Here is a 24,220-nt window from a genome sequence, read left to right as displayed (position 1 = left end):
GTATAGACTAGGTGGCTTGTAAACAACAGAAATTTATTTCCCACATTTCTGGAAGCTGGAAGGTCCCTGACCAAAGTGCCAGCATATTTGGTATCTGGTGAGGACCTGCTTTCTGGTTTATAGATAATTGTCTTTTCACTGTGTTCTCACGTGGGTGAAGGAGTAAGGGGCTCCCTGGCATCTTTTTCATAAGGGGACTAATCCCATTTATGAGGGCTGCTAATCACCCCTCAAAGGCCCCACTTCCAAATACCATTTGGGGATTAAGTTTCAATACAGAGTTTTGAGGAGACATAAACATTCAGTCTATGGCACCACTTATTTTTTTTTATTCAATCATTTATTTACATCAGTATGAACTCAATAATACTGTTTTTCTTTGGGTTATATATTTTTTAAAGATTTTATTTATTTATTTGACAGAGATCACAAGTAGGCAGAGAGGCAGGCAGAGGGGGGGGGGGCCAGCTCCCCACCAAGCAAAGAGTCCAATGTTGGGCTCTATCCCGGGATCCTTGGATCAAGACCTGAGCCAAAGGCAGAGGCTCTAACCCATGGAGCCCCCCAGGTGCCCCTCTTTGGGTTATATTCTAATACTTCTTTATTGCTCAAATTGTTTTAGCTTTGGCCATTGTTGGGTCGGCGCCTCCGGGAATGCAGGAGGAACAATAAAAATGGCTGTTGGGCGGTCATTTTCCAAGTCTCCCTCTTCCTTAACCCATGACTCTCTCACCGCAAGGACGAAGGAGTCTGCCGAGGACACGTCACCATAAGTAAACCAACACCTATGCAGGAAACAGGAACATCAGGACTGAATACCTTACCTAATATGGCTGTGAACCTATCTTAACCCAAATAAAAGACCCACTGGACCCCCTCCCCGGCGTGACTTCCCCGACTCTCCTCTCCCCAGTCACGGAACCTCGCCAGAGGGCCCCTTTAATAAACCTTGCCTTGCGCCTATCTCGCCTGGTGTCATGTGTATCTCGCCTGTAAAACCTTACATCCAGTAGGGGGTTCTTTTCGTTGGCTTCCATATCCCTTTGGCATATACATCAGTGTGTGTGTGTGTGTGTGTGTGTGTGTGTGTGTGTGTGTGTGTTTATGTGCACTCATATACACACTTTTTACTTTCTGGCGCTATTAAGATGTTCCAGGTTCACCCTGTATATTTCTTGCCCCAGTCCTAGAATCAGTCATTTTTCTAGGAAGCCCTAGTCTCTCTTGTGGAGGGTGGTATAAACCAAAATCTGGGCACTAGGTAATCTTATTGCTACTGTGGTGTCTTTGCTTCTAGCTGAAATCAAAAAATGTGTGTACACTGTTAACCTGCAAAGTGCCTATTATCTTACCATCAAAGGATGGGTTTATTCGGTGGGGCACATGGGTGGCTCAGTAAGTTGAGCATCTGCCTTCAGCTTAGGTCTTGATCCCCAGGTCCTGGGATGAAGTCCCACATCCTGTCCTTGCTCAGCGGGGAGCCTGCTTCTCCCTCTGCCTGCCATTCCCCCGACTTGTGCCCTCTCCCTAATTCTCTCTCTGACAAATACATAAACAAAATCTTAAGAAAAAAAAAAAAGGACGGTTTATTTGAGAATAGCTGAGATCTGCAATGCAGGAGAGGCAAACTACAGCAAGCCCACAGGCGAGCCAGGAAAACAAATGAGAGGGATTTTTTTTTTTTTTTTTAAGATTTTATTTATGTATTAGATCACAAGTAGGCAGAGAGGTGGGGTGAAGCAGGTTCCCTGCTGAACAAAGAGCCCGATGCAGGGTTTGATCCCTGGGCTCCATCCTAGGGATCATGCCCATGCCCATGCCCATGACCTGAGGCGAAGGCAGAGCCCTAACCCACAGAACCACCCAGGGGCCCCAAGAGCGGGATACTTTTTTGTAAAGAAAAGGGGGCTTTGGAAGAGCTGTTGTAAACAAATAGTTCATTGGAGTAGACTGGGAGTGTTAAGTATAGTGGCTTCTCATTGGCTGAGCTGTGACTGTTTCTCATTGGCTAGGTGTTTGCCAGGGCAGGAGGAAATCTTCCTTCTTCCTGGTGGGAGAGTATAGTATCCACATACAAGTTCTTGATGGGTCTGCAACTGAGGACAAGTGGTAGGCATGAGTGCTCCTCCTGCTGGCCTCTCCACACCATTGTAAATAAGGTTTCCTTCTACCAATTTTTACAATACTGTTCTGTTGTATACACACATTATCTGTGAATCATTCATCATTTATTTATATCACTATGTCACCACCTTTGTACATTAAGCTAAACATTAGTTCATAGTGATGTCCCCAGCTCTAATCCATTATCAATGGATCATTCTAGCTTCCCCTTGCTTATCTGTAAATTCCCATTTCAGCTGTGAGAAACTTGCCTTCCTTAATCTACCATCCATTTACTTAATTGTTCAACTCCAGCACACATGTCTAGTAGTATCAGCATTAACTCATACCTTCATGATATACAATTTTGAGAACAGTGCTTACGTGCAAATCCTTTTGCCATTATCCTTTTTTTTCTTTTTTTAAAAGTTTTATTTATTTGACAGAGAGAGAGAACACACAAGGGGGGAGCAGCAGGCAGAGGGAGAAGCAGGCTCCTCAGTGAGCAGGGAGCCCAACATGGAGCTCAATCCCAGGACTATGGTGTTGTGACTTGAGCCGAAGGCAGATGGTTAACTGACTGAGCCACCCAGGCACCCTCTTTTGCCGTTATCTTCCAGATCCCACTCATTTTCAAAAATTTTTAAGTAAACATCCTTTCCTCCACCCGTTTGGTTGTTTTTATATATTAGTAATACATATTAGGTTGCTTGTCACATTCTGGATTCTATCCTGGGATTTCATCAATGATTTTTATAAAATTTGCACGCATTAAATTCACTCTGTGTATTGTAAGGTTCTATAAGTCTCAACAAATACATAGTATTATGTATCCACCATATAACTATAATACAGAATAGTTTTACGATGCTAAAAAAATGTCCCCTGTTGGGGCACCTGGTTGGCCCAGTTGTTAAGCATCTGCCTTTGGCTCAGGTCATGATCCCGGGGTCCTGGGATCGAGCCCGCCATTGGGCTCCCTGCTCTGTGGGGAGCCTAGTTCTCCCTCTCCCACTCCCACTGCTTGTGTTCCCTGTCTCATTGTATCTCTCTCTCTCTCTGTCGAATAGATAAATAGATAAAACTTTTAAAAAAATGTTCTCTGTTGGTTAAGTGTCTGCCTTTGGCTCAGGTCATGATCCCAGGTCCTCGATCAAGTTGGACATCAGGCTCCATGCTCAGTGGGAGACCTGCTTCTCCCTCTCCCCCTCCCCCTGCTTATGTTCCCTCTCCAGCTGTGTCTGTCTCTGTCAAATAAATAAATAAAATCTTTTTTAAAAATTACAATCATATAGTAAGTATACTTTTCAGACTCACTTCTTTCTTCACTCATCAATATGCATTTAAGTTTCATTCATGTCTCTGTGGCTTGATTTCCCTTTTTTTTTTTTTTTTTTAAGATCTTACTTCGTTAAGAGGCAGAGAGAGAGAGGAGTGGGAGAGGGAGGAGGGCAGAAGGAGAGGTGTATCAGAATTTGTTTATCCATTCACCCATTAAAGAATATCTTGGTTACTTCCAGTTTCTGGTAATTATGAAGAATGTTGTTATAAACTTTTACATGTACGTTTTTGTGTGGATCTCCAGTTGGGTAAATAGCTAGGAGTATGATTGTGGAATCTGATAGGAAGACTATGTTTCTTACAAGAAACTTCCCAACTGTCTTCCCAAGTGACTGTCCTATATTGATTCCCACAAACAATGAATGGTCATTGCTATTGACCTGGGTCCTGGTGTTTGACCATTCTTTCATTCATTTATTTATATTTTATTTATCATTATTTTCTTAGAGAGGGAGAGTGTGCACATGTGATGGGGGGAGGAGCAGAGGGAAAGGGAGAGAGAGAATCCCAAGCAGACTTCATGTCCAGCATAGAGTCCAGCATGGGGCTCAATCTCACAATCCTGAGAGCATGACCTGAGCCAAAATCAAGAGTCTAATGCTTAGCCTATTAAGCCACCCAGGCACTCCTTTTTAAAATCTTCTAAAATTTTATTTATTTATTCATTTATTTATTAAAGTAGGCTCCACACTCAGTGTCGACTCAACAACACTTGAATTCACAACCCTGAGATCAATCCCTGAGGCTTGGATTCACAACCCTGAGATCAAGACCTGAGCTGAGATCAAGAGTTGGGACCCTCAACCAACTGAGCCACACACTACCCTGATTTTGACTATTCTAATAAGTGTGTAGTGGTATCATTGTTGTTTTACTTTGCAATTTCCTAATGACATATGTGGAGCATCTTTTCATATGCTTATTTACCATTTATATATCATCTTTGATCAAGTGTCTGCTGCCCATTTTTAAAATTGGGTTGGTTGTTTTCTTATTGTTGACTTTTAAGAGTTCTTTGTGTATTTTGGATAAGTTTTTTTTTTTAAGGTTTTATTTATTTATTTGACAGAGAGAGAGAGAGACAGAGATCACAAGCAGGCAGAGAGGCAGGCAGAGGCAGAGAGAGAAGCAGGCTCCCCGCTGAGCAAGGAGCCCGATGAGGGGCTCGATCCCAGGACCCTGATCATGACCTGAGCTGAAGGCAGCGGCTTAACCGACTGAGCCACCCAGGCGCCCCTGGATAAGTTTTTATCATGTCTTTTGTTAAATATTTTCTCCCAGTCAGTGGCTTGTCTTCTCATTTTTTTTTAAAGATTTATTTATTTATTTGACAGAGAGAGAAATATGGAGAAATAGAGCACACAAGCAGAGGGAGTGGCAGGCAGAGGGTGAGAGAGAGGCAGGCTTCCTGCTGAGTGGGGAGCCCAGTGTGGGGCCGGATCCCAGGGTCCTGGGATCATGAACTGAGCCAAAGGCAGATGCTTAACCAACTAAGCCATCCAGGTGCCCCTTGTCTTCTCATTTATTTTATTTTATTTATTCGTCCTTTCGTTTTTGACTGTGTCCTCAGCAGAGCAGAAGTTTTCAATTTTAGTGAAGTTCAGCTTATCAATTATTTCTTTCACAGACTATGACTTTGATGTTGCTTCTAAAAAGTCATAACCTCTTCCAGAAGTTTTAAATTTTATAGCTTGGTATGTAATTCAGTTCTCAATTTTTTATGAGAAGTATAAGGTATATGTCTAAATAAACTTTTTTTTCACATATGGATATCCAATTGTTCCAGCACATTTGCTGAAATGACTATCTTTTCTCCCTTGTCAATTTCCTTTGCTCCTTTGTCAAGATATCAGTGGACAATTTTTGTGTGGGTCTATTTCTCTTCCCATTTCTATTCTGTTCCATTGGTCCACCCGTTGATTCTTTCACGACCTCTACGCCATCTTGATGACTGTACCTTTATGTAAATCTTGAAATTAGGTAGTGTCATTCCTCCAACTTTGTTTGTTTTCAGTATTTTGTTGATTATTCTAGGTCTTTTGCCTCTCCACAGAAGCTTTAGAATCATTTTATCAACACAAAATAGCTTACTGGGATTTTGACGGGGGTCATTTAAATCTCTAGATCATGATGACATCTGTGTCATCGTGACATCTTAATAATACTGAGTCTTCCAGTTGATGGACACAGAATATCTTTCCATTTGTTTAGATCTTCCTTGATTTCTTTTATTTTTTTAAAGGTTTTATTTATTTATTTGATAGAGAGAGAAACAGAGAGGAAGGAACACAAGCAGGGGGAGTGGGAGAGGGAGAAGCAGGTTCCCGCTGAGCATGGAGCCCAATGCAGGGCTCAATCCCAGGACCCTGGGATCATGACCTGAGTTGAAGGCAGATGCTTAATCCACTGAGCCACCCAAGTGCCCTTTTTCCTGGATTTTGATAGTTAGTCATCAACAAGTGCTAAAATGGAATGAGTTTGAACCATATGACAGCCACACTTCTAAGCATTTCATAAGCATCCTCATGAGATCCTAATAAGAAACCTATGACTATGGTATTCCAGTCCCATTTTTAAGAAACAGGCTTGGAAAACCATCTCAGTATGTGGCAGAAGGAAACCATAGCTCTTTAAGAATCTATTTCAAACCTAGGCCTCAAAGAATTCCAAAAGGCAGAGAAATAAAACAAAGTGAGCAGTAAATTGAACAAAACATGTATAGGATTGGGGCACCTGAATGGCTCAGTCAGTGGAGCATGCAATTCTTCATCTCAGGGTTGTGAGATCAAGTCCACGTTGGGTGTGGAGCCTACATTAAAAAAAAATGTGTAGGATCTATATGCAGAAAACTCTAAAATATAAAAAAAATCAAGGAAGGGGTGGCTGAGTGGCTCGGTCAAGTCCCACATTGGGCTCCCTGCTCAACAGGGAGTCTGCTTCCCTCTCTGACCCTACCGCTTCTGGTGCTCTCTCTCTCTGAAATAAATAAATAAAATCTTAAAAAAAGAAAAGTAACACATAAAAAAAATCCATGAAAGAATGCTATGGGGAAAATGTCCTCTAGGCGAGTTTCCAATTTCTTTTCTTTTTTTTTTTTTTAAAGATTTATTTATTTGACAGAGAGAAATCACAAGTAGACAGAGAGGCAGCCAGAGAGAGAGAGAGAGGGAAGCAAGCTCCCTGCCGAGCAGAGAGCTCGATGCGGGACCCGATCCCAGGACCCTGAGATCATGACCTGAGCCGAAGGCAGCGGCTTAATCCACTGAGCCACCCAGGCGCCCCGAGTTTCCAATTTCTAAAGGTCCGAATTCCAGTTTAGTAAGAGAAAAGAGCCTTGCACAGGACCCAAGATTATTAGGCTATCTTAATCTATGCAGTGCAGGGACGCCACGGACAGTCTGAGTAATCCTGTCCTGGGACAGCCTTTCCATCTTTCCCCTGAACCTTCCTCCCTCCTCAAAGGCTGGTTGTCCTGACCAGGACCCCTGGAGGGAGCACACTGGATTCCTGCTGGCGGGTCTCAAGAGAACTTCTCAGACAGAACCTTGGAGCTGTTTTGAATCTGTAGGCTCCTCTGTGGAGCAGAGCAACTGTGGGGCTCTGACCACACAAATAGAAAGGTTATTAAAGCATTTGGCTAGATACTAGGGTTAGGTGAAATGTAAACCAAGGAGTGCTTTGCTATGCTCAGCGCATTACAGTACTGAGTGAGAGGGGTCGACTTCAGATCTGGACAGCAAAGTGGACCCAGAGTCCTTTTCCCTTGGGAACTACAGAGACAGGTGTATAATGTTAAGTTCGGAAACTCCTGACCTCAGGCGTCTTCTCTGTGTCCAAGTAACTTAGGTCCTCTAGACATGTTTCTTTCTTACAATTAGGATTTCCAACAGCAAATTTATGATTTTAGGGGGAAAAAAGAAGTCTCAGTAAAAAGTAATAGTCAGGGGCGCCTGGGTGGCTCAGTGGGTTAAAGCCTGTACCTTTGGCTCAGGTCATGATCCCAGGGTCCTGGGATCGAGTCCCATATCGGGCTCTCTGCTCCGCAGGGAGCCTGCTTCCTCCTCTCTCTCTCTGTCTGCCTCTCTGCCTACTTGTGATCTCTGTCTGTCAAATAAATAAATAAAATCTAAAAAAAAAAAAAGTAATAGTCACTCAAAGAACCTGATTATCGGGACACTTACAGCTGTAACATGACCTCGGGAAAAGTAGTCTGTTAACATTGCAACTGACTTCATCAGTACCTTTCCTGATGCATTGACTGGCAGACTTTCACTTGCTCATTCCAAGCTAATTTTCACTTTCTTGGTATAGACCCCTAAATAGAAATCCTGAACCAAACATTTTAGTCATCTTTCCTTTTTACTTTTCCTGACAATATTACCTAAAACAACCCAGCATTGCCCCCAGTTGTTCTGTTCCTGATAGCTATGGGAAATGCACCTCTTCCCTGGTGGGTTGCCACAGCGCCTTTGAGTCCATGGGAATCAGAGGATCACCCTCCTGGAGGAAGCTGCTTCTCCCAGAGGCTGGGGGATAGGGAACCCCTCCACCATGGTCACCTCCTCCAGACTGCCCTCCTGGAGGCGGCAGGAACCACAATCACCACCACCTGGCACAGACAGGGTTGCAGGAGCCAAAGCAGTCCTATGCCAGATCAAGGCAGTTCCATTGCCCACAAATTGCTGGGGCTCCCCTGGAGGTCGAAACCTGAGAATCTGCAGAAATTGGGCCTCCAGCTGACCTCCTTCATTCCCCAGAACCTCACTCCCATGAGCCACACCTTGCCTTCTCCAGCCAGACAATCTAATTGTATCTTGTAAAGTACTTCTGTAAACAGATGCGTGTATCTGTATTTGTCGATGTGAGGAGCTTGACTTGTGGTAAATCAGGCGCAAAACCAGATTATCTTGAAAGAATGAATCTTGGCAGTTAGCCACAATATGACTGCCATAAAATTCTCATTAGAGTAAATGATTAGAGGTGTTTTCAGATGATAACATTTTCACAGTTTGAGCTGAAAGAGCGCTTAGTTAAAATGAGCTTGTCCAACCCTCCCATTTCATGCAAGAGAACTATTTCAAACTCAAGAGAGTTTGGAAAGGTCACGCAGACCGCTAGGCTTAACTCTTGCACGTTGATTTTCCTGTGAGGTTACGCAGAGGAGGAATCCTTCCTTCTCTCTTCTGCTTACAGAGATTTTTAAAAAACGATTTTATTTATTTATTTATTTATTTATTTGACAGAGATAGTGAGAGCAGGAACACAAGCAGGGGGAGTGGGAGACTGCGGAGAAGCTGGGGAGCGGGGAGCCCGATCCTGAGATCATGACCTAAGGGGAAGGCAGCTGCTTAATGACTGAGCTACCCAGGCGCCTCTACTGAGATTTTTGTTTTGTTTTGTTTTTGTTAAGATTATTTTCCTAGTCCTAACAAGCAGCCCTGCTACCCAGGGTTCTGGTGTCTCAAGTGATTAAATACTGTTTCTCATTTTGTTTTGTCTTTCTGGTTGGTTGAGAAAACCGGCCGGTCTGGTCTGGCTCCCACCCCTCCCACCCCTGACAGCGGGGCAGGCCAGGCGAGAACCGCTGACGCCAGCAGTCGCTCACGTGACCGCCACAGCGCTCAGTTACGCTCCCTGAGCCAGACCTGGTTGGGCCCTCCCAGGGATTCCTTTTGGGCGGGGGTGGGCACCAGGTAGGCACCCCAGCCCTGTCTGTCCACCGCTGGAACAGCGAGGAGGCTTCCGTGCCGGCGCAGGTGGACAGATTTGGGCAGATCACATGTTAGGCCCTCTGTGCCTGCCCAGTGCTCTTAGGCAGCGGGGACGGAATGTGGCTGGCCTCGGGATGTCTTACACCATTCCTATTTGTCTGCCCCCACCCCCACTCCTTACCTCCAGGAAAACACTGCCCTTCCTTCCTCTGTTCTTTGGCCTCGCTTTCAATTCAGCTACAGATCTTTTCCCCTTTCTCTCTGCTGATTTAGCAGCGTCCTGCTGAGGGCGTGGAGGGGATTAATCAGTGACAGGAAGCGGCCTCTTTCTGAGCAGTGACCAGCTGTGCAAGACCAGCTCCAGGAGTCTGTTCACCTATACGCTCCTGCCATGAGGCATCTTGGGGCCCTCCTCTTCCTACTTGGGGGCCTGGGGGCTCTCGCTGATGTCTGCGGTAAGTAACCAGATCTACCCTGTGCCTCTTTCCTCCTGGGGCCTTAGGAGGGAGGACCGCCTTGTCCAAACCCCTCAGTATGTAGCTGGAGAAACTGAGGCTTGGATGTGTGGGACGGTACAGTTTATCTGCCCCTTTGGGCTTCCACAGCAGTTGGGACTTAGCTGGACCTCAGTGTTTGACACCCTGTATTGAGATTAATTATGGTTGACCCTCGAACAAGGTGGGTTAGGGCTGCCGACCCTCCATGCAGCCCAGAATCCGTGTGTGTCTTTTGACTCCCCAGAAACTTAACGAACTACTAATATCCTACTGTTGACTGGAAGCTTTACTAATAAGATAAACAACACATATTTTGTATGTTATGTGTATTATATCCTGTATTCTTGTGGTAAAGTCAGCTTAAAAAAAAAAAAAAGGAAAATGTTGTTGAGGAGATCACCAGGAAAAGAGTAGATTTGGGACATCTGGGAGGCTCAGTCGGTTCAGCGTCTGCCTTCTGCTCGGGTCTCTATCCCAGCATTCTGGAATGAGGCCCAGAGCCCCATGTCCAGGCTCCCTGCTCAGCAGGTTGTCTGCTTCTCCTTCTACCCCTTGCCCTGCTTCTGCTGTCTCTTTCTCTCTCTCTCAAATAAATAAACAAAATCTTCAAAAAAAAAAAATACATTTAAAGTTCTGTACTATATCAAGAAAAATTCACGTATAGACCCACATAGTTCAAACACACATTGTTAGAGGGTCAGCTCTATATGTCTGACAGCCCACCAGACAAAACTGCTCCCATTAAAGTCATTAGTTTATTTATTCATTCAACATGCATTGACTGAGACTTCTCCTAGCCAGTGCAGCGCTGGGCTTTGGGGAAGGAATAGAGAGAGACCAGTCCCATCCCTGTCTTCCTAGTGCATCTGTTCTAGTAAAGGGGACAGTTAAAAGAAGTCAGGAAGCAAATCTGTGCTGTGTTTGGGGCTGCGGGGAGTGCAAAAGGAAGCGAACCAGGCTTGGAGGTAGAGAGCTGGGGGCCACTGATTGAGGGAGAGAGTTGAGGGAAGGCTCTCCAAGGACCAGGCACGACAGGGGGTATTGAGACCCAGAGAAGGAAAAGGAGCTGAAAAGAAAAGGAGTAGGGGGCATCCCAGGCAGAGGGAAGTAAGTATGCAGGCACCCTTAATAGAGACGAGTCTGAGAGAGGCATGGGGGCAGATCATGGCAAGACATTTGTGTTACATTGCACACACAGGAACCTGACTGCTTCGGCTCTGTGTCCCAGCATCCCCAGGGGCCTGTTGGGATCCGTCTGGGAGTCTGAACGCAGGCCTGGGCTATTTGTGCACTGGAAATAGGGAGAAAGAAGAAGGCAGGCAGGGAAGCCTCTGTGCTCTGGGGCTACCCACCTTCCTTCCCTCCTTGTATTCTGCCCCCAACCTTATGTGCAATATGCTTTCCCTCCCTGGGTCCTGGTGTCTTTGGAGAAGTTGAGAGGCAGTTTCAGATGACAGACGAGTCAATCAAAGGTTGGGGGAATCAGGTGACCTGCCAAAGTCCAGGGCTTTGCTGGACTCTGTTCTCCGAACTCCAGGTCATGGTCTTCTCTGGGCACCAGGAGCTTACAACCTGTATTCCATTAAGTGCAAACAGACCCCTCAGCCCTTGGCTCTTGGTTCCCGTCCAAACAGTCCCCAGGGGAGACCTGGGACCCGGACCTCACTGGGCATGAGCTACTAAAGTAGTTGGCCCATAGACCTGACAGAAGCCCTGGACCCTGGTCCTTGCACAGGTGCAGCCCCCTACAGCTGAGCCACTTAGCTGCCCAGGCCTCATTCCCTCTCCTGCAAAATGGGCTGAGAATGCTTCCCTGTCTTCCTCCTTGATGTGGTGTGGAGGATCTCAAACTTTATGGTTCAAAGCTCTGCCGTTGTGAAATTGACAAGAAAGCTGCACTACTGCTTGCCCAGGGTGGGCTCCTCTGCTTCGGAATGTCAAGGCTAGTCAGCTGGCAGAGCTGCATGGCCTGGTGTGCAAGAGGCTCCATGGGAAGGAGATCGCCCTGGGCCACTTTAATGACAGAGGTGAATTTTCCTTTTAAGGAGGGTGAATTGTGGTTATGAGCCTCTCTTTATAGCTCTGGTTCCTCTTCTTATCACTTCTAATCCCAGGACTGACTCACTTGCTGGAGGGCAGAGCCTGGGTTGGGGTGAGGCTCTCCTACCAGTCTGAAGAAAAGGGAGAGGGAAAGAGAGAGACAGATGACCAGAAGGACAGGCTGAAAGAGGTAGAGAATGAGACACATCCAGACAGAGAGGGAAAAATGCCTACAGAAATGGGAGGCAGTCCCAGAAAAGTACTGAGAAAGAGAAAGGAAAGAAAAGCAACCCCTGTCCCCAACCTCCACCCCCTCTAGCCCCTTCACAGATAGCAGCAAATACCTGTGACTTTTGGAAAAACAGGCATAAGATGGTGAGACCTGTAGGGGCGCCTGGCTGGCTCTGTCCGCAGAGCATGACGACTCTAGATCTCAGGGTCATGAGTTTGAGCCCCACACTGGACATAGAGATTACTTATTCAAAAAAAAAAAAAAAAAAGAAAGAAAAAAAAAAAGATGGTGGGACGCAAGCCAAGAGGGATGGGCCAGTTATGAGAAGAACCCTGGTCCTTGCACAGGTGAAGAGCTCTGGTGGCAGTTCCAGGGCTCAATGCCCTGGGAGGGGCAGTCTGCCTGGCATCCTGGGACATAGCACAGCCACAGCGGAGGCAACTGGATCTCTGCAGATAACTGGGAGGCAGTAAATGGGGGAAAGTCCAAAGTGCCTCCCAGGCCACCCACAGTGCTCAGGTTCCTTCCTGAAGGGAGGCAGGCAGGGTCAGCTGGGGCTGGGAGATGCCCCTGAGGCTTCCGCTTCCCCACGTTTTTCGTGATTCAGTTTCAGGCAAACCCCAAAGCACACAGAGAATGGTTGGCTTTCTACCGACTCACTCTTCGGACTCAGGTCCTCTGCACCTACAGACATGGCAGGAAAAGTATTATTTTGAGATCTGTGCAGAGGAAGCTCACCAGACAGCCCTGGTTAGCCATGGGCAGCATAGAATGGGTTTTTTGTTTGTTTTTTTTGTGTGTTTGTTTTTTAAAGATTTATTTATTTTAGAGGGTGGGTGGAGGAGAAGAAAAGGGGGGGAGAATCCTCAAGCAGACTCCCCACTGAGTGGGGACGCCCCCCTGCCCTTGCGGGGCTTAATCCCTGGATCCTGAGATCATGACCTGAGCTGAAATCAAGAGAACAAGGCTTAACTGACTGAGCCACCCGTGCGCCCCAGCCTGCGGTATTTTGAAATTGGGTGTGTAATGTGTTCTGTGTGTGGGTTGCAGTTTTTGTAAATGGATTTGTCAGAGCACTGAAGAACTGGCTTTGCAGGAAGGTTCATCTTTCGCTCTGCAGCCTATGTAAGACACAACATGACTTTGAATGGCTGTTTCCTCTTTTGTGCAGAACGATGATGACAGTACGGATGCCACAGGGCTGGCATGAGGAGGAGGTCGGGTACAGGGCTTGGGATACAGCATGAGGCTTGGGCCCCGCTCTCTGTTACTCCTCATGGCAGAGTGGTTGCCTGGTACCAGCTTTCTCTGCCCTCAGCCCACCAACTCTCCCTGACCCATTTCAACTGCTCTTTTGGGATACCTGCTTTCCCCTGTTTACCTGCCACCTTTTCCCATACAAGTATTACCTGTGCCAGATGGAGGTGGAGTAGAGAGGTTTATTCCCTAGAGAAGGCTCTGGTAAGGTAAAAGCAGTTCCTTTCCGAAGGCCTGGTCCTACAACCTCACTTGGCCTGTTCTCTTTCCTAAGAAGTACCAGAGGTGGACAGCAAGCTGGTGGAGAGGCTGGGCCAGCGCCTCTTGCCCTGGATGAACTGGCTCTCCCTGGAGCACCTCAACCCCAGTATCTACGTGGGCCTACGCCTCTCCAGCCTGCAGGCGGGGGCCAGGGAGGCCTTCTATCTGCACATTCTCAAGCTCAACTACCAGCAGAGGCTCCTGGGGTATCGCTGTTCACTTTCTTCTCCTTTCCCCATGCCTTGCTCTACCTCCTAAGGGTTACCTGCCTTCTGGTTTGGGCTCCCACTGCTTTGTTGGGAGACTTTGGGCAACTTTTGTCTCCTTTGGCACTTTCTCCATCTGTAGAATGGGGTTGGCTTGACTAGACTGGAGACAGACATCACTGATCCATGACCACAGTCTGTGCCCTCAACCCCAACCCCCACTCAAGCCCAGAAGCAGGATCTAGCAGCGTCTAACTCTGTGCTCCCTTTCCAGGGGGCATTGATGGGAGGCCTTCTGAGGCTCAGTGTGGGTGTTTCAATGAGAGATGAAGGATTGGGAACACCACGAAGCAGCTCCTGCTTGGACTCCCTCTCAGACAGTGGACACAGGGCAGGGAGGGGGAAGAGAGGGAAGACTGTATGGGCAAAGTGTGATCAGAATGGTGGGGGCAACCATAGGTCATTTGGACGTCAGAGCCCTTGGGGCTTGTCCTTGAGTCTAATTTTTTATCTTCATGAAATATGTATGGCATGCATCTTACGACATGCAGAGCTGACTCCGTCTACTTTTGGTAGTTCTAGCAAAATTCCTAATTCTTAGGATTCTTTTCACTTTATGATGTTCCTGGGGTGCTCCAACCCAGGCTTACCATGGTGGCATTTTCTTACAGAAGTTTTGTTTACTGGCTTTGTCCTAGGCTTGCCGTCGATGATGACAGCAGTGACAACCAGGCCAAGCCCTCCATGGGCCAGCTGGCCCTCTACCTGATGGCTCTCAGGGCTAACTGTGAGTTCGTTGGAGGCCGCAAGGGGGATAGGCTGGTCTCCCAGCTGAAGCGGTTCCTGGAGGACGAGAAGAGGGCCATTGGTGAGAGGACATGGCCTGCCAAGTGTGGAGGGGGGCCCTCATCAGATCACATTCTCTGGGGAAGCATCTAAGTCAGAACTTTGGCCTCATTTCATACCTTCTGCTCTGCCTGTCTCACTCTCCACCTAGAGGCTTGGGCCTGCTGCAGTCACCCTTGATCGAGCCTTGATTGAGCCTTTCCTGTACCCCACATGCACTCTGTTGGCAAGTTCTGTTCAGCCACCACAACTGGACTGACTGACTGCCTCTGGGACGACTGCATGGCCTCCATCCTGCTTGCTCCTCAGCCTCTCTCTGCTAACTGTCCTGCCACCTGATTCAACTCAGCACACAACAGCCAGGGCAAGCATTTGAAATATAAATTTGATCTCGTTAGCTGCTCAAACCCTGCATAGGCAGCTCACTGCTGTCTTTGGGCCCATCCGCCTGCCCTTTTCTCCTCTTCAGGACCTGTGGGCCCACTTCCTGGCTCACTCCCCTGCCTTTCTGGCTTTAGTCATGCTGATTTCTCAGCTTTCAGATCAGGGTCTTCGTATATGTTCTCTCTTTCCAGAAGATATCCTTCCGCTTCTAGTTTCCTGCTCCACCTTAGCTCCTCCTCCCCACCCCGATCTGGTCAGCATCATTGCCTCTTAGAGAACCCTGCCCTGATGCCCCAGCTCCTCAAAGACCTCTACTGTGTGGCCCCAGAGCCCTTGGTCCACATTTCAGTTCTAATCATGCTGCCGTGGGTGCAGGTTGTTACGGTTGGAGACCTGGCTGGTCACCGCTGGCTTGGTCACCTGTCTGAGCAGCACAGCACCTGACGCAGAGTGGACCCTTAGCAAGAATGGGTTGAGGGAATGAAGAATGAAGGGTCCCGTGACCCAAAGGAGGGGGTTGGGAAGTGTGGGCAGTGGGGTCCTATGTGCTGGCTGGGCTGGTTGCTGGGAGGGGGCAGAGTGGCCACTCCTCAGGCCTGGCACGAAGCCCCTGCCCCATGGTCTCCACTCTCCCAGGGTCCAATCACAAGGGCCACCCCCGCACCAGCTACTACCAGTATGGCCTGGGCATCCTGGCCCTGTGTGTCCACCAGAAGCGGCTCCATGACAGCGTGGTGGGCAAGCTCCTTTATGCCGTGGAACATGACCAGCACCTCCAACAGGACCGCCTGTCTGTGGGTGAGTGGGCGAGGCCCCACTAAAGCCGGGCTGGCACTCCGCCATCCCCCAGCCCCAACTGAGGGCTGCCTCCCCCTGCCCTGTGCTCACCTTTCCTTGGGACAAAGGAGTCCTTTATGAGGGAGGGCTCGTGTGTGTGGTGTGGTGGTCATGAGCCAGTGTTGGAGCAGGCCTGGGACCCGGACCCCAGCTCTGTCACACACTTATTGTAGGCCACCCTGGGTCAAGTCAGCTGGCCTTTCTGTTTGGGTTTCTCCTGTAAATAACCTCCCAGCAGTATCCTGATAGAAGACGCCTTATAAGTCAAGCAGTTGTCATGGTGCCTGGCATGGAGAAAGTTCTGGATACATAGCTATGATCTTGTCCTCATATAAGCTAGGAAGCCTGAGACCTGGATTGTGGAACTGCTACCTCAGTGTGTTACCTGGAGCCTCCAGTGCCCTTTCTTGTCATTGTGATTCAGGGTCTCTTGTAGGTCAGGCGGTCTGTGAGTGTGTGTGCCTCGCATAGGCTGGGTTTGGTTGGAGTAGGTTGAAAGGGTGAGGTGGTGCCTCAGAGAGAAGGCCACAGAGGACTTGCTCTGCTTGAGGCTTATAGAAGAACCACTGTGGACCCAGTAAATCAGCTTAGGGTGGGGGCAGGACTTTTGTGGGGGGTGGTGCTTCAAACCCTCCAGGGCCCAGGCAGCTCCCTGGGCCTATGAAATCAGATCACCTGGGTGTGGACCTAGCCATCAATCTGTTCCAAACTTCCCTGATGATTCCAATGTGCAGGTAGGTTTGGGAATGAGTGGTGTAGGATAAAGTCCTCTTGAGCCTCCCTTCTCTGGGCTCTCTTCCTAACCTCTAACCCCTAAACAGTAGATGGGGGTAGGGTGAGCAACCATTCTTGTTTTCCTGGAACTAAGGGGCATCCCAGGACACTGAACTTAACAGTGGCCAAACTGGGAAAGTTCTGGACAAACTGGGCTCCGTTGGTCCCCCTTGCTGGTGAAAATTTCCTAAAACGCTGATCTGACCGTGCCCCTTCTTCAAGCCTCTGATGGCAGCCCATTGCCCCAGGGCCTTGCCTAGACTGACCCTTATTGGCTCTGTCCATTGCAGACACAGTGGCCATGGCAGGCTTGGCCTTCACCTGTCTGGAGCAATCTAACCTCAATCCCAATCAGAGACACCGGATCACCCAGGCCATTAGTACAGTACGACAGAAGATCCTCAAGGCACAGACCTCTGAAGGCCACTTTGGAAATGTCTACAGCACCCCTCTGGCGCTGCAGGTAGGAAAGAGAGCTTGGGGCCAGAGTCCAGTCTGGTGTTCAGTGGGCGGTGGCTTGGTCAGGGACTGGGAGATCTGGCTCCTCAGTGCCAGCTGACCTGCCTCCTCCTTCTCTTCCCCATTCTGTCACTAGTTACTGATGAACTCCTCCATGCCTGGAGAGAAACTGGGCAGGGCATGCCTCAAGGCAAGGGCTGCTCTGTTGGCCAGTATGCAGGATGGGGCCTTCAAGAATGTTCTCATAATTTCCCAACTGCTTCCTGTCCTGAATGGCAAGAGCTATGTGGATCTCATCTCTCCAGACTGCGAGGCACCAAGAGGTAGCTGGGCCTTCCGACGGGAGCCCTGTTCTTTTCAGTGTGCCGAGTGTTCCCCGAAGTGTGCAGGTCCCGGGGAAGGGAGGTTGCCTAGTCCTGGTTTGCTGAGTCAGCAGGGGTTTGATGGTCCACGTGGGACACACTGGCAGTGAAGGTGCAGTCAGAGCTTTCAGAAAGCCACAGTGTAGGGGGAGAGATACCAAAGAGAGAGCTCTGGGTGGGCCATAAATCCGCAGCCCCCTGTGTGATCCCCAGGCCAGAAATGTTTGAGTGGATGAATGGGGAGGGACACATTTTGGGTAGCACTGGTACATCCTAATGAGTCGCAATTTGCAGCCGGAATCAGGGTTTCATCTGGGAGAAAGTTGGTGAGTGGGATTTTCCAGTGGAGAAGAGCAGTAGCAAGGGCAGGGCAGAGAGGGGACAGCAGGAACAAAGGTGCCGAGGTATAAAAGGCTGAAATTTTGGGGGTGGGTCCTACTAGAGAGTGGGCTCTGGGAGAATGAGCCGGAGCTGCAGGCAGGAGAATGAAGAGGAGGGGAGACCCTCAGAGGTAACTGGGACAGAGGTGATAGGAACAGATGCATGTTCTAGAAAGAGCCCTCTGGGGTGCTGTGTGGCAGATAGGTGGGAAGGGAGTACTGGAGGCAAAAATACCAATAAGGGGCCCAACCTTGGGCAGCCAGGGGACATGGAGGTTAAAGACAGGGGAGGCTGGGCTGGGAACTAGCGGGGATGCTGGCTGAAATGGGCCACAGTGTCTTTGAGGGAAGAAAGGAGGACTAACACCTGACCCCCTGCCCTCACACCAGCTACCCCTTCCTCTCTCCCTGGCATAGTCCTATTACAGCCAGCTGTGGAGACCCCTTCACAGACCCAAGAGCTCATCAGTGTCATGCTGAAGGTCCCCCATGCCTTGCAACCATATAGATACCGCATCTCTGTCCCTGCTGGGTCCTCCTTGGAAGATGTCCTTAAGAAGGCCCAGGAACTCACAGGATTCACGTGAGACCCCCCCCCCCCACCTCCCAGTCCTCACCCCCACATCCCTGAAACAGGACGCGGATGGGATGGGGATGGAAGAGGAGGTTCCCCAGGAGAGGGGCTGGGCCAGGCTCTGCTTTCCCCTTCTCCACTCCTGAATGGCCTGGGCTGTAGTGGAAACTGGCAGCTGCAGGCCAGCTTTGTCAATGGCTTTGAGAACATTCTCTGGGGGTAGAACATCCACACTGCACTCCCAGCTCCATCACTCTCCCACTCGGGACCTGGGACCAGTTCGTTATTGACCTGTCACCCAGTGAGAACACCAGCCGTGCCTTGCTCCTTGCAGGGCCATGCAAGGAATTTGGGAATTAGTGCACATAGAGGACGTGGCCCCCTGCACTTAGTAAGCTCAACACAGGTTAGCTTTTGAAAGAATCAGAATTTTTCTCATCAGAGATCTTGGCCTCATTCCTGTGATGAAGTACCCAGGACGAGTCCTCTAATATGTGGAGGTTGGGCAACATCCTTAAACTTGCCTCTCACCCTGACAAGATATGACAAGTCTGGGGCCAGGCAGTTCTGGAGTGCTGCTCTCATGCCCATGCCTGAATAACATGGATGGGATTCTTGTGTTACCAATGGGGAATCGGAACTAGAGGAGTTGAGTGCCTTCTACCAGGTCACCCAGATTCTTCTCTTCTAGAAAGATATGCCTTAGTTTCTGTGAGCCCCAATTTCTCTGCCCATGTGGAGTTCCCAAAGGACAACACTCTGCAGTTAGGGAGGGCCCACAGCTGGTGCCTGGAGGTTGTCTGGGCCAGGGAATGTCAGGCCTGAGATATACAAAGACCCCCCCCCCCCCTTAAAGAACAAATATTCTTCCAGACCCTGGGTTATTTCTGTTATACTATGACTTAGATGCATACTATCATGTTTGCTGTTAAAAGTCCCTTCTCTTTCTGGCTCCAGACATCTATAAACCATAAATGACTTTGCAAATCAGATATAAAGTGTACAAAGAATAACATTCAAATAAGGACTGTTCGCTGAGGAGCAGGGGTACAAAGCCAGGCGTGGGAGGAGCCCGATGCTCTCAGCTGCTTGACCCGAGTTACCGTCAAGCCTGAGTTTGACCCGGCAGCTGTGACTTCATAGGACCTTCCCTGGCCCCGAACACTCCATTCACTACTAAGCCCGCCTCAGTTCTCTTCCCAGCAGCCTGCAGCACATACTGCAGCCCTTACAGGGGCCCACACAGCCCCAGGCAGCCGCACACATAGCACCTTGGCAGGCTGCTGTCCAGCAGACCTTGAAACAACAAGGATACCAATCAGGGACAGAGTGGACAGAGTCAGTGAAGATGGGTGCCTTTCCTGGGTGCAGAGGCCAGGCAGGAAGGTTATGTCTGGAGGCATATGAATGCCCGGCCGAGAGAGCTGGACTGCAGAAAGAGAGATCCAGGGAGAAAGAGAGGAGAGAGAGAGAGAAACAGACGTGCTCCAAGCAGCCATGTGGACCCACAGAGGGAGGGAATGATGGCGATGGGGGCTGCTTTGTGACACCCCCTCAAACAACACTTTCCCTTGGACGAAGTCACCTTGAGTGGTTTTCTGTCTCTTAAGAATATAAAAACCCTCCATCTCTAAGACAGAACCATTGATAAGCCTTTTGCGGAGAGGAAGAACGTGACCCACAGGCTTTTAAGAGGACCCCTCTGGCAGCTGTGTCCACGTGGTTTGGAGAAATGCACGGCTGGAGATGAGGAGCTCAGGGGGCGGATGGTGTGAATAAGGAGTCTCTTGGTTGCCAAGGCCAGAAACCTAACTCCAGTCCTCTCTGGTAACGGGGAGCATGAGGTGTGTAGAATCGGAGAGAAGACTGAGCCCCCCAGCCACAAGAAGAGGGGAGTGCTCCTGAGCCACAGAACCTTCCAAAAGCAGAGACCCACTGCCACCACCAGGTGTCTCTGCCCCACACCTTCTGCTTCTCTGCACACTGGCTTTGCCCTCTCTCATTGGGCATTGGCATATTGTATGTGGTGCTAATGGCTTCTGCTCCTCACCTCTGCAATGCCAGCTTCCAGAGAGGGGGCAGCTGCCGAGCCAGTCACATAACAGGTGTCCCTTCCTAGAGGCCATGGTCCTGGTTAGTGTGCAGGGATGAAGTCCCCAGAGCGGGCAGCGTCAGGGGGCAGCAGAAGAGGGGCAGAGGTGAGGCCCGTGACCTGGAAAGGAAAGACCAGGACTTCCCTGGTGGGGATAGTTCCGCTTCTGTCCTTGGGTCAGTGGAAGCAAAAGTCACCTCTTCTCCCTCTGCCTCTCCCTTTGGTAGGTATGAAACACGGAACTCCTTGTCAGGCCCCTTCCTGACTTCTGTGATGGGGAAAGAAGCTGGGGAACGCGAGTTCTGGCAGCTCCTCCAAGCCCCCAACACCCCGCTGCTAGAAGGTGAGTCTGGTGGCCCGCCACCTCTGGACATTGCCCCCCTTTGGCCTTGTTGCCTCGAGGCTTCCCTGGATCACTTCGGCTTTCCCCTGAGCCTTTCTGGGCCTCCGCCTCAGAAGATAACTGATGTGTGAAGTGGTTTCTAAGTTACTGAACTGAATGCTTAAGAATGTTTATGTAAGTTATTGTTGCAACTCTAGGAAACCAGGCAAAAAAGAGGAAAATTGAAACCACCTATCATTTGCTCCCCAGAAATCGCTTCTTTTAACTGTTGGTATGTTTTCTTCCAGCTAATTTTTTAAATATGTATGTTTTGGGGCACCTGGGTGGCTCAGTTGTTAAGTGTCTGTCTTCAGCTCAGGTCCTAATCCCAGGGTCCTGGAATTGAGTCCCACACCATGCTCCCTGCTCAGTGGGCAGTCTGCTCCCTCACCCACTCCCCCTGCTTGTGTCCCCTCTCTCGCTCGCTCTCGCTCTCGCTCTCTCAAATAAATAAATAAATAAATAAAAGTAATATTTTTCAGAAAAATGGAGCCATGCTCTGTAGCAATGCCATCCAACAGAAAGTAAGTGCGAGGCATGTGTGTAATTACAAATTTTCTATGTGGTGACACTAATATTAAGGATACATCTCATTTAAGCAAATTATACAAGATACTATTATTCCAAGATATATAATCAATGTAAAATTATGAATGGCATTTTTGCATGCTTTTTTTGTTCTAAGACTTCAAATGCACAGTAGCCATGTGCAGCTAATGTGAGCATACTGGGTTGGCAGCTCTGTATACTGTTTTGCAACTTTATTTATTTTTTTTAAAGATTTTATTTTTATTTATTTGACAGACAGAGATCACAGGTAGGCAGAGAGGCAGGCAGAGAGAGGAAGGGAAGCAGGTTCCCTGCTGAGCAGAGAGCATGATGCGGGACTCGATCCCAGGACCCTGGGATCATGACCTGAGCCGAAGGCAGAGGCTTTAACCCACTGAGCCATCCAGGCACCCCTGTTTTCCAACTTAAAAAAATTTTTTTTCTTTTTTTAAACAAATATTTTATTTATTTACTTGTTATTTTATTAAAATATTTTATTTATTTATTTGAGAGAGAGAAACAGAGATGGCAAGAGAGAGCAGGAGGTGGGAAGAGAGGGAGAAGCAGGCTCCCCGTTGAGCAAGGACACTTAATCCCAGAACCCTGGGATCATGACCTGAGCTGAAGGCAGACGCTTAATAACTGAGCCACCTAGTAGCCCCTATTTATTTATTTATTTTTTAAAGAAAGCTCTAGGGCAACCCTGTTGGGACCCCTCTCTGTCTTAAGACCTTTTTCTTTATTTTCACTTAATAAACTTAATAAACTTCTATCGCTTTAGTAAAAGAAAAATGTAATAATAAGGTAAGTTCTGTGCCCAGTGTGGGACTCGAACTCACAACCGTGAGATCAAGAGTCACCTGCTCTACCGATTGAGCTGGCCAGGCACCCTGCAACTTATTTTTCTCATTCTTAACATATTGTAGACCTCTGTGCTGTTACATGTAGATCTTCCCCATCCTTTGGAATACCATGTAGAATATATCACTCGCAAGGGTATTTGGGGCTGCAGGTAACAGGAAACGATGCAGACTGGCTTCCACTCTATGATCTCCACTAGCTCAAGTGTCCAGAGTCGAGAGGGAACGAGGACTTCGGGGCTGGTATAACCTGGACTCCAGCCCTGTTTCCCGGGACTCCGTACTCCTCTTTTTGTTGGCCTCCTCACCGTTCTTGCATTTTCCCAGGGCAGCTCCCTTTTAAAACTTTGCCCCAAGCAGACAAAGGTGGAATTGGGACACGGGCACATTCCTGGACCCATCCTTGTTGTTAGGAGATGGCCTGGGCTGCGCGCTTGCCATCAGCTGGAGAACAAGGATTGCCACACAACTGGTGTGGGCCAGGCAGGGCCTGCCTCAGCACTGGGTTCTGCAGTGGGGCATGGAGTGAGATGGGGAGGCTGCGGTTCTCCATTCCTGCTGGATAGTTAGAGTTTTAACTCCTACAGTTCAAGCAGTCGTGAGCATCCTTGTGCATTAGCCCGGTCACCAGACAGATTCTGAAGGGTCATCTGTCCTTGCTCTTGCTACCCAGAGCTTCTGCTGGGCACCTACTGAGTGCCAGGCATTGGGTCAAATGCCTTCCAGAATGTGGGCCTTTCTGAGGGAGCCCAAGAAAAGCCATTCTTTCCCTGCCTGCTTCTGAACAGATTGAGAAGTAAAGAGGAGGCAGATGGAGACCCCAGATCTGGCTTCTATTACTGATAAAGCCTGGGCTGGAGGGTGTAACCTGCGGCAAGCCCATTTCTGAAATGACTACAGTAATGGGAATGCCAGCACTCCCAAAGGTGAAATAACTTGCCCAAAGTCACACCGCTGATGAGAACAGAGCTGGGGCTTGTCCCCAGATGCCATGCTGGGGCCTTGACTGTCTCTAGTGGGCAGAGGCTGGCTCCAGCAGACTTCACTCGTGATCTTGGTTGTCCTTCCAGACCACACTGAGCAAATCTCCCTTCCTGATGGCCCCTCAAGAGACCCTGAAGACAGTGACCCTGTCTATCAGGTGTTGTCAGGGTTCTCTGGTTCCTTTGGCCCCATGCTGGTTATCCAGAATGCTGTCCCAACCCCTCTGCCTGGCAGGCTCCCCCACTGTAAAATGAACTTGGGGGGCCTCAGGAGCCCTGAGGTCACAGCTGATTTCAGTTTCCAGACTGGCTCTGGACAGCTCCCACTTTCCCACCACCAAGCCCTCAGTAGATCTCATACACCCTAGCCTCAGGGCGCTTGTCCATAAGAAGAGGTGGTGGTAGGGGGGTAGGATTCTCTGTCCTGCTAACCCTCCCCCGCCAATGCTCAACCTGTTTCTGCAGGCATTGCTGACTATACCCCCAAGGATGGACAAACCATCGAGCTGAGGCTGGTCAGCTGGTAGTCCCTGGGCTCACCCACCCCAGCAGCCTGGCCTACCTCCGGGGGCCTCCGCCTGCCCTCCAGACATCGAAGTAACAGGCGCACGCCCAGCCCTGCTGCTACCTCACGTGTACTTGGAGCAGTGTCCCCTGGATTACTCAGCCACCACCCTTGCCAAGGTCCTCAGCCATCCCCCACCCTGAATCAGGGAACCACGCACCTTCCCTGGGGAGCTGTCTGGGGGCGTCTGGCCCCTCCTGGCCCCACTGGCATCCCCCGAAGGCCTGCTCCTGGTCGGAAGGGGTCTAAAGCAGCTCAGCCTCCTCAACACAAGGAGGAGAAGTCACCGGCCACTGGTGTCGTGAGTACTGCCCCCTCTGGGACTGGGGTCCTGCGAGGAGACCTCTCTGGCCCTGGGGGCTGCGGCCCTGATCCCTGCTCTGTACTCCGGCCTTCAGGATGGCAGAGTGGCCGCTGGGGGGCGCTGCAGAGCTGCTCAAAGCCTGTCTCTGGAATGATTAAAGTGTTGATTGTGCACCTGCCCTGGTGTCCCGATGCCTCAAGCTCAAAACTGAGTACCAGGGG

The 24,220-nt window shown here is 49.3% G+C and overlaps 1 protein-coding gene and 2 long non-coding RNA genes across 3 annotated transcripts; 1 reads left to right on the top strand and 2 right to left on the bottom strand.

The window, feature by feature from the left end:
• Nucleotides 1-391: 391 nt before the first annotated feature.
• LOC309847586 lies at nucleotides 392-9,414 on the bottom strand. Its single transcript, XR_014302505.1, has 2 exons — nucleotides 9,337-9,414; nucleotides 392-785 (listed from the first exon to the last, which is right to left on the bottom strand). It is a non-coding gene; the product is annotated as an uncharacterized lncRNA (long non-coding RNA).
• Nucleotides 9,158-24,177, top strand: TCN2 (transcobalamin 2). Its single transcript, XM_082698131.1, has 9 exons — nucleotides 9,158-9,610; nucleotides 13,456-13,648; nucleotides 14,347-14,516; nucleotides 15,515-15,676; nucleotides 16,780-16,952; nucleotides 17,085-17,271; nucleotides 18,108-18,273; nucleotides 20,584-20,699; nucleotides 23,596-24,177. The coding sequence occupies exons 1-9, from the start codon at nucleotides 9,547-9,549 to the stop codon at nucleotides 23,655-23,657; spliced, it is 1,293 nt and encodes a 430-aa protein (XP_082554257.1). The 5' UTR covers nucleotides 9,158-9,546; the 3' UTR covers nucleotides 23,658-24,177.
• LOC309847592 lies at nucleotides 9,575-13,447 on the bottom strand. The gene is made up of 2 exons (XR_014302512.1): nucleotides 12,037-13,447; nucleotides 9,575-11,224 (listed from the first exon to the last, which is right to left on the bottom strand). It is a non-coding gene; the product is annotated as an uncharacterized lncRNA (long non-coding RNA).
• Nucleotides 24,178-24,220: the final 43 nt, after the last annotated feature.

This window comes from Mustela nivalis (assembly GCF_964662115.1).
Source record: "Mustela nivalis genome assembly, chromosome: 14".
Lineage (NCBI taxonomy): Eukaryota > Metazoa > Chordata > Mammalia > Carnivora > Mustelidae > Mustela > Mustela nivalis.
This window is presented reverse-complemented; position numbering and strand designations above follow the sequence as displayed.

Excerpts from the sequence above, each read along its gene's own strand:
- TCN2 (XM_082698131.1), top strand. The coding sequence starts at position 9,547 with ATGAGGCATCTTGGGGCCCTCCTCTTCCTACTTGGGGGCCTGGGGGCT. Across the intron at positions 14,517-15,514 it reads GGACGAGAAGAGGGCCATTG|GGTCCAATCACAAGGGCCAC; the intron begins GTGAGAGGACAT and ends CCACTCTCCCAG. Across the intron at positions 17,272-18,107 it reads AGACTGCGAGGCACCAAGAG|TCCTATTACAGCCAGCTGTG; the intron begins GTAGCTGGGCCT and ends TCCCTGGCATAG.